Raw genomic sequence first — 13791 nt, 5'->3', positions numbered from 1 at the left:
AAGAAGAGCGTTGAAGTTCTGGAAAGGTGAGAATCGAACCTCCAGCCCATTTGCTCAGTGACTTCCTAGCTCCACCCTGTGAAGTTCAGCAGCAGCATGGAGAATGTGCACAGATGGCGGTGGGCCTTGCCCCCGGTCTGTGAAGAATTTTGGAGAATAGAAGAGGTGTTAAAAGACTGGAGGTAAAAATAGAAGGCTCCAATCTTTAAGAGAGGGAAAGACAGATTTTCAAAACTCTAGGCTTGAGCCTCCACCACATTTTGGAAAGTCAGAGAAGAAAGCAGGGATCATCTGCAGTAGCTGGCGGTCGCAAGCCACGGACTACTCAGTGTGGGCATCACCCGGGAGACTGTAGCACTACCGGGAATCTCAGCCGACTCCAGGCCTGCTAATCACAACTTGCATTTTAACACGATTCATAGGCGATTTGAATGCACGCATTCAAGACTGAGAAGCACATCTCATCACAAGAAAAAAATAGTAACAATGTGTGGTGATGGCTGTTCACTAGACTTATTGTGGTGCAATATATGCAAATATCAAATGTTACAATATACAGTCCTGCGCCACATAAGGATTTTCTATCCATGATGGGCTGCATAGATGATGGTAGTTCCATAAGATTGTAACAGAGCCAAGAAATGTATATCAGCACAAAGGTTGCAAAAATCAGCAAGTCTGTGAGATTGAGATGGCAAACAACTTTAACCTGGTGTGGCTGAGGAGCTCCTAGAGGAGGTTCCTGAGGAACGGACTAAAGAGGAGTTGTTGGTGCGAGAAGAGGAACACATAGCTGAAGACGGGGCAAGGGAAAAGGAAACTGCAGGAGAAAAAGATGAACTCCCAAGAAAATTCACAGTGAAAGGTTTTAGCAGAAGCCTTTGTTCCTTAAAAAGTTTGAGCCTAGCCGGTTTGGCTCAGTGGATAGAGCATCGGCCTGTGGACTGAAAGGTCCTAGGTTCAATCCCAGTCAAAGGCACGTACCTTGGTTGCTGGCTCAATCCCCGGCCCTCGGTTGGGGTGCATGCAGGGGGCTACTTAGGCAGGTGCCCTGCCAGGGAATCCAACTGTGACCTCCTGGCTCATAGGTCACTGCTCAGCCACTGAGCCACACCAGCCAAGCTGAAGCACAAATTCTTAACTTTGACAAAGTCCAATTTATTTAAAGAAATTATTTTTTTGGTCACTTGCGTTTTAGTGTCCTAGGAGATCATTGCCTAATCCAAAGTCATGAAAATTTGTATCTATGTTTTCTTCTGAGTCTTAAAGTTTTAGCTCTTACATTAAGGTATGTGATCCATTTTTTAAAATAAATATTTTTATTGATTTCAGAGAGGAAGGAAGAGGGAGGGAGGGAGGGAGGGAGGGAGGGAGGGAGGGAGGGAGAGAGGGAGAGAGGGAGAGAGGGAGAGAGGGAGAGAGAGAGAAAGAGAGAGAAACATCAATGATGAGAATCATTGATCGACTGCCTCCTGCACAACCTCCACTGGGGATAAGCCCGCAACCCAGGCACGTGCCCTTCACTGGAATCAAACCTGGAACCCTTCAGTCCACAGGCCGATGCTCTATCCACCGAGCCACACCAGCTAGGGCAGGTATGATCCATTTTAATTAACTTAACTTGATCTGTGATGGATGTTTGTATATGGTGAGGTAGGGGTCCAACTTCATTCTTGCATATGTGGATACCCAGTTGTCCCAGCACCATCTGGCAGGAAGACTAGTCTTTCCCGTTGAATTGTCCTGGCGCCCTGCACTTACAGTTTTTATCTCGCCAAACTGTCCTCCAAAGAGGTGGCTCTAGTATATACTCCCACCCACAGGAGCCAAGTGCCTGTATCTCAGATTGAGCACTGAAGGTCAGGAAAGGACACTGATAAACTGACGCTCCCCAGGGACAACCACTCACAGTGGAGGAGTAGGGGGAGGCTTGAAAGAGTGGGCTGAAGAAAGGGGAAATGTTTCTTCCAGAGGAAAACGCCGGGAAATAAAAATTCTGAGTGGCTGGGCCTGAATTTAAAACCCTGTCCTGCCCCTTACCAGCTGTGTAACCTTGGACAGACACCAACCCTACGTACCTCAGTTGCATTACATTGAACAAAGATAGTGACCACATACCTTTGTGGAGGTGCCACATATGCAAATATCCCACTCTATGACAGGCCCTAAATAATGGAAGCTATTGTGACATCCCTATGTGTGCTGTGTGGGGCCCAGATCATGTGATTGTGGAGGAGCAGCACAGTGGGATAGTGCTGGAGTCATTTGGTGTGAGAGTTCTAATGACTGATCATGTGTAGAAACTTGGATCCACTGGGATGTGTCACTGTCACCCAGAGCAAGGCGGTACTTGAAGTATTTGCTGTGACATGCTAAGAGGGGAAAGGATGTGACAGACTGAATGTGACAGCAAGACAAATCCCGAGTGACATGATGGGATGGAGTGCAGGGAGGCAGGCTGCAGCAGGCAAACTTGTGGGGGCCCGACAGGGGCTGCCCTGCCCCTCTTTCAAGGGGGGGCTTTCCTCATGGGGGGGGGGGGGCGGCGGATTGTGTGCAATATCGAAGGAGCTGCCGCTCAGGTACCTTTCGTGTTGTCACCCAAGGCTCTGGAAAAGACCCTGCTGGAAATGTGTGCAAAACAGGTGGAATCCGGACTGGTTTCTCCTCTTCCTGGCTTTAGTCTTCAGAGTGGCTGATAAAAACAGAATCGCAGAATCGAAGCCTAAGAATTTCTTCCTCCTCCTCTCTGTCCCCTGGGGAGGTAAGAGTGGCAGAAACGCCACATCTCATTAAGCTTTTACAAGCTCAGATGGGCAGAGTGGTCCCACGTGGGAGGCAGGCAGGGAGGCTTGGGGAGGCTGTAGGAAAGATCTGTCCAAGACCATGGAGGCCTGCTCTGCAGCAAAGGAAATAAGGGGTAACAACTGACGTGAGGTAATAGCTGCTTTTATTAAAATGGTATCAGAAGGGCAACAGGGACAGGAAGTTGGTAGACGTGGGGACAAGAGGGAGCGTGGCAGAGACAAGGCTGTAGATCTACCAAAATTGCCTTAGAAGAATCAACTCTAAGGGGAAGGCTGCTCTTTGTACCATATGAAGCTGAAATAATGAGGTCTGGAACATGAGTGGGAATCTTATTGCCCTTGACCTCAGGGAGACTTTAAATCCAAGGTATAAAAGATTGGCATAAATATTAGTTTGAATAAGGGAAATGAGCAATATTTTTCTGAGCTCAAAAAGATGAAAGAATTAAAACCACGATCCAAAGTGTAAGCCTGGGAGAGGGGATAAATACCCTAGTGATCCACACATAAAACAGACCATAAACAAAGGAATGGGATTTGAGGTTAATGGAGGGTCATCTTGCCGATGCCACCATGGAGGGTAACAGAGCCACAGCTCCACATGGGCATTACCGAGTGCTGTCCACTCCCCCCTGGGTGGGAGGGGGAGGCTGGAGGGTGGGAGGAGTCATAGCAGCAGACTGGCCTGGGCTTCAGCAGGGCGGGAACACCCACTGCTGATGAAGCAGTAGGGATAGGGAGCCCAGCCCTGGCCTTGGGGACTGCCGAGAAGGGAGAGGGAAACAAGGATGCAAGTGCAGTGCATGTAATATTGGGGTGACCACGGGAGGGCAGCAGCAGACACCGTGCAGTTGTCTTCCCCGGCCAAAGGGCAGGGTTCTATCTATCCCATCTAGGTTCACGCCCTACCATCTAGAAAACCATGGGGTTCTGGGACTTAAGAGTCGCATAGCCAGACTGTGGGGCAAGGCTGACTTGAGCCAATTAGAGACCCTGCTTGTGGCCAGGTAGGCAAATTCCTTCCAGCTAGGGAAGAAGTGAGGCTCCTCGAACCTTGTCCAGTCCTGAGCTCTGGGTGTCTGCAGGGAAGCTGAGTAGTGATTAGTGTTAAGAAAAGCATCCAGCGGAATAAGGGCTTGGGTCGCACCCACTGCCTCCGTCACTTCCGCAAGAACTTCTTGTTGAGGAGGAAGATGAGGAGGTTGACATTGACCTTGGCCTTGCTGAAGAGTTTCATGACAGCCACACCCTCGTACTGGAGCTGCAGGAGGTCCTAGGAGAAAGGGAAGGGGCAGGGAGGAGAGTTTAAGGGCTCTTCACTGTGGCCCTGCCAGTCCATAAAACACCTTGGAGCCTTACACAGTCATCCCGTGGCACTGGCCACTTCGATGGGGCACTGCACCTCACTTCACAGATGAGGAAACCAAGGCCAGTGACATGACCAAATGTCAATTCCAGCCGAGTCGGGCTTGAAACCAGTTTTCTCATTCAAAAGGCAAAACAGCCCAGCCAGGGTGGCTCTATGGTTGGGCGTCAACCTCTGAACCAGGAGGTCGCAGTTCAATTCCTGGTCAGGGCACATGCCCAGGTTGCGGGCTTGATCCCCAGTAAGGGGTGTGCAGGAGGCAGCTGATCAGTGATTCTCTCTCATCATGGATGTTTCTATCTCTCGCTCCCTCTCCTTTCCTCTCTGAAATCAATACAAATAAAAAACTAAAATAAAAGCCAAAATAGCAGAACAAAAAGATTTTGTTTTGTTTTGTTAATCCTCACCCAAGGTTATTTTTTCCATTGACTTCTAGAGGGGAAAGAGGGGAGGGGAGGGAGATAGAGAAACATCTATGTGAGAGAGACACATCCATTGGTTGCCTCCCGCACGCACTCCAACTGACGCCGGGGATCGAGCCTGCGACCCTGCAGTTGGCAGGCTGGCACTCTAACCACTGACCAAAACTGGCCAGCCAGGGCAGCAAGAAGATTTGGATTTAAAACCACTGCTTTCCTCAATGGCCTCTGACTTAGGCCGGCTTCTTAACCTCTTATCCTCAGAGCCTGTAAAACAGGCATAATGCTTCAGAGCCGTGGAGAGGATTAAACAAGATAACGTGTAAAGTCCCCGACTTGCCATAGGGGTTCAAATATTAATCCTACTTCTGCCGTTGCCAGCCCAGTCCTTCTCCTGATGCAAAGACCCTCACCCTTTCCTTCAGGAACAGAGGACGCTGATTGGGTGGGGAACAGAGCAGATGTCATCTGGGGTCGGCCTACGTCATCAGGCTCGCACCTAAAGCCTGGCAGGAGTCTTGAGGCTCACGAGAGTGTCCCCTCACCTGATAGTGAAGCTGAAATCGCTCCATGTCCACACCCAGGAACTTGGCATTCACTTCGAACTTTCCCGCCTCATCTCCAGGACTGATGTCAAAGATCACATTTCTGAAGCTGTCAGGAACAGGATTCAAAATGGGGACTGCTGACTCTTTCCGGGGTCACAGCCCCCCTCTTCCACCCACGGCTCCTCATGCCGGGCAGTGCCGTGCCACCCGGAGCCCAGCCCTGCCCTCTGTCATCCCAGGGCCCAGCTCTGTCTTGTCCCAATTTTACTTCTGATCACCATCCCACATCTATCTGCCCGGCCCCAATCAGATGTTCTCTCCTCTGGGAATCTTTCCCAGGGTGCTCTGCCGGGGGGTGTCTAGAACGGTGCCCGACTACACCCACTGTCTTTAACTTTCTGTATGGAGATGTCCGACCTCCCCACCATTCTAACAGCTCCTTCAAGGCAGGGACCATGCTTCTCCCCTCCTACCTGGAGCCCAGCCCAGAGCTCCACCCCCAGATAATGGGACAGGACCTTCTGCCCTCCGAAGAAACATACTGAGAGGTGGGGAGATCTTCAATTTCCACCAGGACACCCTTCTCCAGGAGCTGGGCAGCAGTGTAATGAAGAGATAGCTGCTTCTTCCCTTTCCCAGAACTCCTGATTAAAAAAAGGCTCCAGAGAATTAATCCAATAAAGTCTTCAGCACTAAAGACAGTGTACTCTCTGTGGCTGGTAGGAAGGAAATTAGACCCTGAGGGGCACTTTTCACTGGTGGGAGACGGAGGAGGGCCTGCACCTGAGCCCAAGAACTTGCAAGGGAGACCGAAGACCCGGGTGAGGAAGGGGCCAGCCGGCAGAGCGTGGGGCAAAGGTTGCCACGGGCAGGGTGAGTGGTCACACAGGAAGAAGGCAGCACCTACTTGGACCCGGGGCCCAGGTGGTCCAGGCAGGCCCGGAGGTACTGGCTGTAGTAGTCGCCCTGCTCCTCATAGAAGCTGGTCTTAGCGTGCAGGCCTCGGAGTGTGGCCCGGAGCTTCACCAGCTCTGCCTTCCGCCGCTGCCGGTGCCTGCGCTGGTTACGGATGTCCTGGGGTTGGGGGACCAAGGGGGGGGGGGGTTGGCCCTTCCTGGCAGGAGAGCCTCAAGGCCTGACCCAGGCCCAAGAACAACTCACTGTACCTTCAGGAAAAGCAGGAAGAGGAAGATTTCAAGGCTACTTTTCCTGAGAGGGGGGCAATCTCAAGGACGCCACCCCAAACCTTCAAAGGCTGTCTTTGGGACCCTCCCCACTGAGGAGGAACTGTTTCAAGGCTTCTCGATCTTCAGAAAAGAGAGCTGCAAGATACCTCCTTCCCTGACTAATTTTAAGGCCTTTCTTTCAAACAGGACCCTTTGGAGGTCTAGTGGCCTTCCCCTGGCTGGTGACAATTTGGGGTGGGCACTTCCCAGGGAGAGGCCTGCCCTTGAGGTGCCAAAACTATGCACACATGTGCATGCACACACACAAGCACACACGTGTACACACACACACACATGCACACACACTGATCCCAGGCTCAGGTCATTACCTTGGCCAGTTCGTCCACCAGCCCCTGGTAGCCATCGCTGGCACTGACCAACCCCAGGCTCTCCAGCCGGCGCAGGTTCCGCAGGGCGCGTTTCTGCTTCTCTGCCAGCGGCAGGAGGGACTCAGCTTTCAGGGAGCGGTGGCGTCGAAGCGGCTCCGAGTTCTGTGCCTCACAGGCCTGGCGCCGGCACATCAGCCGCGTGTGAGCTGCTTCCTAGGGGGCACGGATGCTGCCTTGACAGGTCTGTCCGCCCCTACTAGCCTGTCCCCAGGCCAGGGCAGGCCCCAGAGCCCAGCTTCTGGGTGGCTTGTGAAGAACATCAGGCGGAACAGCATAGACACAGAAGGCCTCGTGGATTGCCAAGGGGAGCAGAGGCCCAAGGGAGACCCAATGGAAGTACAGCAGAAAGGATTCCAGACAGACACCGGCCTCTGGTATGCGCCAGGGTATCTGGGCGTTTCCCTCCTGCCCTGTGTGCTGGGACGTGCCTCTACTGCCATCCCACCTTTCCTCTGGGAAGCCCCTGGCTGAGTCTTCACTCCGCGGGCCCAGTTTGCCCCCGGCTCCCCACCCACTTACCACTTCCTCCTGCCTCCAGGCCTTCAAGCGCCCACCCTCTCTGCCCAGCACCAGCCCTTTGGTGCTCGTTCAGGTCGCCTGCCCAGACTGCCTCTTGGCACCCCCCAGCACCAGCCTGGTGTCAGGGGCTGGTGTCCCGCGGAGCTCACCCCGGTTTCGGCGGGGAGTGAGGAGGAAGGTGGAGTCCCCGGGCTCTGCAGCCAGAGGCTCCGCACAGCTAGGCTGCTCTTCTCAGCCTGTGGGTCTCTGGGGTCAAGGGCAAAGGCCTTGGCCCACCAGAGTTCTCATTATTGGTGAGCAGAGGTGTCTGCTCGTGGTAGATGGCCGGTGGGGTCCAGGGGAAGGAAGCAGCAGTGCTGGTGGCGTGAGGTGGAGACGAACGATACAGTACCTGTGAGCTGGATACTGAGAGGGACAACATCTCCTTGAAGGAGTCCCCAGGGTGGAACTGCATGATGTCGGCCAGTAACTGCTTGGTGCTGCAGGAGGAGGGGGTCGTGGGGGAGAGGTGAGGGACAGGGCAAGGGTCTGGATGTGGGGCTGGCTAGAGAGCTGACAGCAAGTGGACCCCGCCTAGCATCATGGCTGCCAGGGACACTAGGGAGGGGGGAGAGCGAGGGGGTGTGTGAGGAGAACGCAACCCCGGAGGGAGACCCTGTGATGCAGGAAGCGCTACACAGTCTGAACATTCTGTGCTCGTCCACTTCCGTGTCCTCTGCCTGCGGGGCCTCCCACAAAGTGTCTTTCTTTGAGTTTTTGGCTGATGTGCGCACTGGCTCCTCTGTGAGACCTTCCCCAACCCAGGTGTCCCCCTTAGCGCTCAATGCACCAGACACCTACCTCCCTCTTGGTGGCTCTGGCTGTGTGTTCACCCCTAGCCTGACCCCGCTGAAAGGCCTTGGATGGCAAGACGGAGCTGAGCACCCAGCTCCCCGGTTTGCATGAATGAGGGTGAATGAATGAGGAGGGGCTGCCTTGCTGGCAGGGAGACCGAGGTGGTGACTTGGCTCCTCTTCTGCCCGAAGACCAGCCCAGCCCTTTGTGAGGCCTCGCTCACTTTTTTAAAAAAGTATGTTTTTATTGATTTTAGAGAGAGAGGGCTAGAGAGAGAGAAACATCAATTGGCTGCTTCCTGCACCCTCCCTACTGGGGATCAAACCTGAAAACTGGGCATGTGCCCTGACCAGGAATCGAACCGGTGACCTCTTGGTTCGTGGGTCAATGCTTAACCACTGAGCCACACTGGCAGGGCCTCCCTCACTTCTGCAGAAATGGGGGAGCCAAGCTCCAGGCCCATCTCCTGACCATCACTCGGCAACAACGGGGTGAGAACACGAGCTCCACAACCAACTGGCCGAGGGACTCTGGGCCACTCACTCACGTTGAGTTTCTTTCCTCAACTGTAAAGCAGTCTGTTGCCCAGGTTAATGGTAACATAAAGAAGCATTTGATCAACAGCACAACAATATACAAAGGTCCGTTGTTGCCAAAGTCCTGACTCTTCCTTTGCCTTCAGCTACCACACAGGCCAGAAGCGGGGCTGCCGGAGGAAGGCAGCTGAGAGGCAGCAAGGGGGGTGCGTTAGGCTCAGGGAGAGCCTTCTGCAGGACAGGGGAGCCCAGGAAGGAGGTGTAGGCCATCTTACTGGCCTGAGTGGGAAAGCTCAGGCAAGCAGCGGCTGTGGCCACGCCCACTCACCTCAGAAGAAGGCTCCGGGCACTGGTATCATCAGCGTCTGTCTCTAGCCCTTCAAACTTGTTGGTAAGTGTCAGGGACACCTCTAGCTTGCTCAGGTCCACGCTCCCATCGGCGGCTACATTTCCCCCTGAGGTGGGGGGAGAAAAGGCAGAGACAAGCATACACCTCCACATGCAGAGATAGGGTCACGGTAGACACTGCTCCACGCACCCCGCTTCCAGGAAGCTTCCCCACACTGACCCCGGCACCACCGTGTGCCCTCGACCCTGAGCACCCATGGGAGGGCTGTTACCCACAGGGCTTACCCTTGTGTTACTGGAAACCCGCCTCCCCAACAGCGCCAGCCTGGGTGCCCTGAGGGCAGGGGGCTGTACCTCCCTGAGCCTGGGGCTCCTAGCTCTCTCCTGTCTGTCAGCACCTCCATTCTGTCTATCCCAATCCATACGCTTCCCTCCAATCCATAGCTCCAGAATTCCTGAGCAGAACACTGATTGGCTGCCTCCTGCAGGCTCCCCACCGGGGACTGAGCCCGAAACCTGGGCACGTGCCTTGACTGGGAATTGAATTGGCAACCTCTCGGTGCATGGGACAATGCCCGACCAGCTGAGCTACACCGGACAGGGCTATCTCGTGCGATTTAATTGGCCACTTATATGATGGTACTGTGTCTCTCTACTGTCTTCCCACTCTCTCCATATCAGTCTGTGTCCACGTGTCCACCTCCCAATCAGAGGGAGAGGGAGGATGAGCGGGTAACCAGCTTCCTGGCACACATCCCTGGCTGAACAAAAACTCCAGAGGGCAGGTGAGCATGCCCTGCTCACCTGCCTGTCCCTCCCTCCCTGCAGGCCCCCAGCTGGCCCCCGCACGCACCGATGAGGTCAGGGACAGTGGGCAGCTCCCCAAGGTCCTCCAGGAGCTCGTGGAGGGGGTCACGGTGATCAGGAGCGATCCAGTCCTGGTGCTCCAGCAACAGCTGCAGCATGGAGGCAGGAAGGAGATGCAGGGTCTGAGCCAGGCTTCCTCCCAGGGTCAGCCCGCCACCCACTGTGAGCTTCCAAAGCCCTGCCCACCACCCCCCAGGCTGCAGCCCCTCACCCTGTGGGTGTTGACCAGCTCCCCCACGGTGATGTACACCATGGGTTTAGACACAGCCACCATGTCCGAGTACTCGTCCATCGCAAAGCGCTCTTCTGGCTCTGGCACCTGGCAGGCGCGGCAGATGAACCTCCTACTCCACAGGGAGAGCACGTGAGATGGGGCGGGTCAGCACCTCCTCATGCCTCTGGCCCTCTCCAGTGACTGGTCCAGCCAGCTCTGACTCTCCAGTCTCAGCTCCCACCCCCTGTCCTGCCTCCCTGTCTCCCAGTTCCCCCCAAACCACTTCCTTCAATAGTCCTCCTTCCCTCCACCGGGGAGTCCTTCCAACAATCTCCCCTCCAGCCCACTAACGATTCTCTTCACCTCATGCCTCTCTTCCTCGTGGATTCCAGAGCGGGGAAGTGGGACATGAGAGATCAGAAGAGGAGAAAAGGGGGACAGAGAGGAACAGGGTGCCAGGACCCTAGACCTGAACTTGAAGTGCGTCTCCTCCAGATAGTCGTTCAAGACCTGCAGGTGCCGGCTCTCCCCAGAGAAGGTCTTCCCAGCTGCGGCGTGCTGCAGGAGCTGGGCCACGGCCCCCAGGGTGTGGCGCTGGGGGGTGGCCAGAGCCCCGCCTGCTGCCATGGCCACAATGTCAAAGGCGTCGGGGGCCACGACCGCTGGGTTCAGGAATCGGTAGTACAGCAGGTTCCCTACCACCTGAGGGCACAGGAGACCGTCTCAGCCGCGCTCTGGGCTCTGCCTTGGCAGCCCAGCCCCACCTGCCCAGCTCACTGGGCCAGAAAGACATCAAGACCTAGCGCAGGCCGGCAACTTGCTCAAGGTCACACAGCAAACTTGAGCAAGAGGTAGGACTAGAACCCAGGTCTCCCGACAAGTCTGGGGTTGTCAGTTCATGTCCCAATTGCCTTTCCATCTTCCACCTGGAGCCCTGCGGGTAAGCCAGGGCCCATTTTACTTCTTACGTTTTTACAGGACAGGGTTTTTGTCCTCTTGTCTCAGTCTAGGGGTTCACAGGCGCCACTGGGGCAAAGGGCAGCCCGGGAGGCTGGGGAGGAGAGACACTTGCCTTATAGATTTCGTTTTCCGCGGCATCAGGGAACTTCTCTGCCAGAGTCGTCTTCAGGACCTTGGCCACATACCGCATCCCATAGCTGGGGACACAACAATTGGCGTACGATGTTCCTGCCCATTTCTGCCAGCGCTCAGAGCTCAGCGGGTCAGGAGCGCCTGCCTGCCTGCCTCTCCCTCCCCAGGCTCAGCCACACTGGAGTTAAGCATCAGCACTGACCCTCCACAGCCAGCTCCCTGATGCCCTCCTCCAGACATCTCTGGATCCTGTCCCTCCCTCATGCCCTTGGGTCAATAACCCAAGACCAGGGCCTCATCCACTAGGCTCTCAGTTTCCCACCTGGCCTGGGAGTCTCTTCTTTGGCCCCTGTAGTCTCCCCTGGGGACACTACAGTATCTACCCCACCGCCCCCCACAGAGGCACCTTTAGCCTGTACCTTGGGTGCCTGATCCTCACAGCCAGAGCCCTGTCCCAGGACAGCCAGGGAGGCTCTGAGGTGGCCAACCTGGTCGGCCATCACAGAGCACCTGTGACGGGCCTGGCCTGGGCGAGACAGGCCAAGGACAACAATGAACTGGAGTAGGAGCTCCAGCCCTGACTCTACCACTAACCAGAGATTTCAGCTTAGGCTTTTTTCTTCCCCTTTGGAAGCTGTTCCCTGGTCTGGAATATGGGGATGATGATTATTTTTTTTTTTTTAATTTACTGATTTAATTTTCTTTAAAAATTTTTTTTTTATCCTCGCCCGAGAATGTTTATTGACTTGAGAGAGAGAGAAGAAAAGGGAAGAAGAAAGAAGAGAGAGAGAGAAAGAAACAGTGATTGGTTGCCTTCCATACATGCTCCAACTGGGAATCAAACTTTTTTTTTTTTTTTATTGCTTAAAGTATTACAAAGGGTATTACATATGTATCCATTTTATCCCCCCGCCCTAGACAGTCCCCTAGCCTCCCCTATCACCCAGTGTCTTATGTCCATTGGTTATGCTTATATGCATGCATACAAGTCCTTTAGTTGATCTCTTACCCCCCTACTTCCTGCCCCCCAACCCTCCCCGGCCTTCCCGCTGCAGTTTGACAATCTGTTTGAGGCAGCTCTGCCTCTGTATCTGGGAATCAAACTTAAAACCTAGTTATGTGCCCTGATCAGGAATCAAACCTGAAACCTTTTGTATGGGACAATGCTCCAACCAATGAAGCCACCCAGCCAGGACTATTTATTGATTTTAGAGAGAGAGGAAGGGAGGCAGGGAGGGAGCGTGGGAGAGAGAGAGAGAGAGAGAGAGAGAGAGAGAGAGAGAGAGAGAGAGAGTAGAGAGAGAGAGAGAGAAAGAGAGACATTGATCTGTTGTTCCACTTATGTATGCATTCATTGGTTGATTTTTGTATGTTCCCTGACTGGGAGTCAAACCCACAACCTGGGCCTATTGGGATGATGCTGTAACCAACTGAGCCACCCAGCCAGGGTGGGGAGGGTTATTCTTGCCCTCTCTATTTCATAGGGTTTTTGTGAGGATCGAGTGAAATGATGTCCGTGAAAGTAATGGTGGAGTGCTATTCAACATGGCAGCCTTTTTTTTTTTTTAATTATTATCCTTCTTATCATGGATGGACCGCTCACAAATTTCTTTAAATTTGTTTAAAAGCTATTTCTGTCTCCTAGGGTACCAGAGACAGAAGTTTACAGCTCATTGGGTGCTTTCCTTTATTAGCTCTAGCACAATCCTTTCTGAGACCTAACTGTAAACTCTTAATCCAGGTTTGGGGAGCAGTTTTAAACTCTGTGGGTTCCCCTCACCTGCATCCCCACTTTGCCTCTTACAGCTGAGCACCAGGAAGACCGGCTGGCTGAATGATGACCTAGGTGAGGCTCACCTTGTCAACCTTTCCAATCATGTGCTTTTCAAAAAACACTAACTGACAAATTTTAAGAAAGGAGAGAACTATAAAGTGCTTAATAATTTGAAGTATTTCTTATTTTTGACTTTGTGGACTGGAGAGTCTTATCCCTCACTCCCCACCCCCTGCCCCATTTGCTCTCAGATAATATGTCCTCATAATCACTTGATGTTTCCTCTCTGGCTCCAGTGAAGTCCTGACAGGCCATATGCAGACCTGCATCTGTATTCCAGCTCAGTCTCTAGCAGGGTATCCGTGCACTCTCTCCATGCATCTCCTAGGAGTCCTAGGGCACCCCCAGCCATATCCCTTCCTGTCCTGCCCCACCCCTTCAGGACTGCTCCGCTCTTCCCATCACGGCCTGGCCTGGCCTGGGCGGGGCTGGGGCTGTTGCACTTACGGAATCTGGTCCACAGATGAGATGATGGCCACAAGGAATTTGTCAGTCACGGCAAGGAGGCTGCGAAGGGAGATGTCCAGTCGTCTCTGGACCTCAGGGTGGCTCAAGGCCTGCTCTGGGGTGACGTTGTAGGGGAGGTGGCTGTGGGCAGAGAGAGACAAGGTATCAGCCAGAGTCCCCCTCCCATGGCCTCCCCTCCTAAGGTCTTCCCCCTTAAACTCTTCATCTAACAACAGGATTTCACGCACACACATGCTAAGGGCAGCCCAGCATGCTTAAGGGGATCAGGCCAAAATAAGGAAAAGGACGCAGAAAGGACTGGATCCATGTGAGTGGAAAGTAAAG

General features: G+C 53.8%; 1 protein-coding gene across 2 annotated transcripts in view; it reads right to left on the bottom strand.

Annotated features, from left to right (window-relative positions):
• Positions 1-2933: 2933 nt before the first annotated feature.
• The window catches only part of IQGAP3 (IQ motif containing GTPase activating protein 3), a 40157-nt gene continuing 29299 nt past the window's right edge, over positions 2934-13791 (bottom strand). For both annotated transcript variants that reach the window (XM_059675444.1, XM_059675446.1), the window contains exons 27-38: positions 13447-13587; positions 11146-11230; positions 10543-10775; positions 10071-10203; positions 9846-9948; positions 8973-9099; positions 7666-7753; positions 6696-6908; positions 6048-6214; positions 5683-5784; positions 5138-5246; positions 2934-4080 (exon numbers count right to left, since the gene is read on the bottom strand). In XM_059675444.1, coding sequence (XP_059531427.1) covers positions 3967-4080; positions 5138-5246; positions 5683-5784; positions 6048-6214; positions 6696-6908; positions 7666-7753; positions 8973-9099; positions 9846-9948; positions 10071-10203; positions 10543-10775; positions 11146-11230; positions 13447-13587 — 1615 coding nt within the window. In that variant the 3' untranslated portion in view covers positions 2934-3966. The remainder of the gene's footprint in view (positions 4081-5137; positions 5247-5682; positions 5785-6047; positions 6215-6695; positions 6909-7665; positions 7754-8972; positions 9100-9845; positions 9949-10070; positions 10204-10542; positions 10776-11145; positions 11231-13446; positions 13588-13791) is intronic.

The sequence above is a fragment of the Myotis daubentonii genome, chromosome 18 (genome assembly GCF_963259705.1).
Source record: "Myotis daubentonii chromosome 18, mMyoDau2.1, whole genome shotgun sequence".
Classification (NCBI taxonomy): Eukaryota; Metazoa; Chordata; class Mammalia; order Chiroptera; family Vespertilionidae; genus Myotis; species Myotis daubentonii.
Note: the sequence above shows the minus strand (reverse complement) of the source record. Positions and strands in the feature narration are given on the sequence as shown.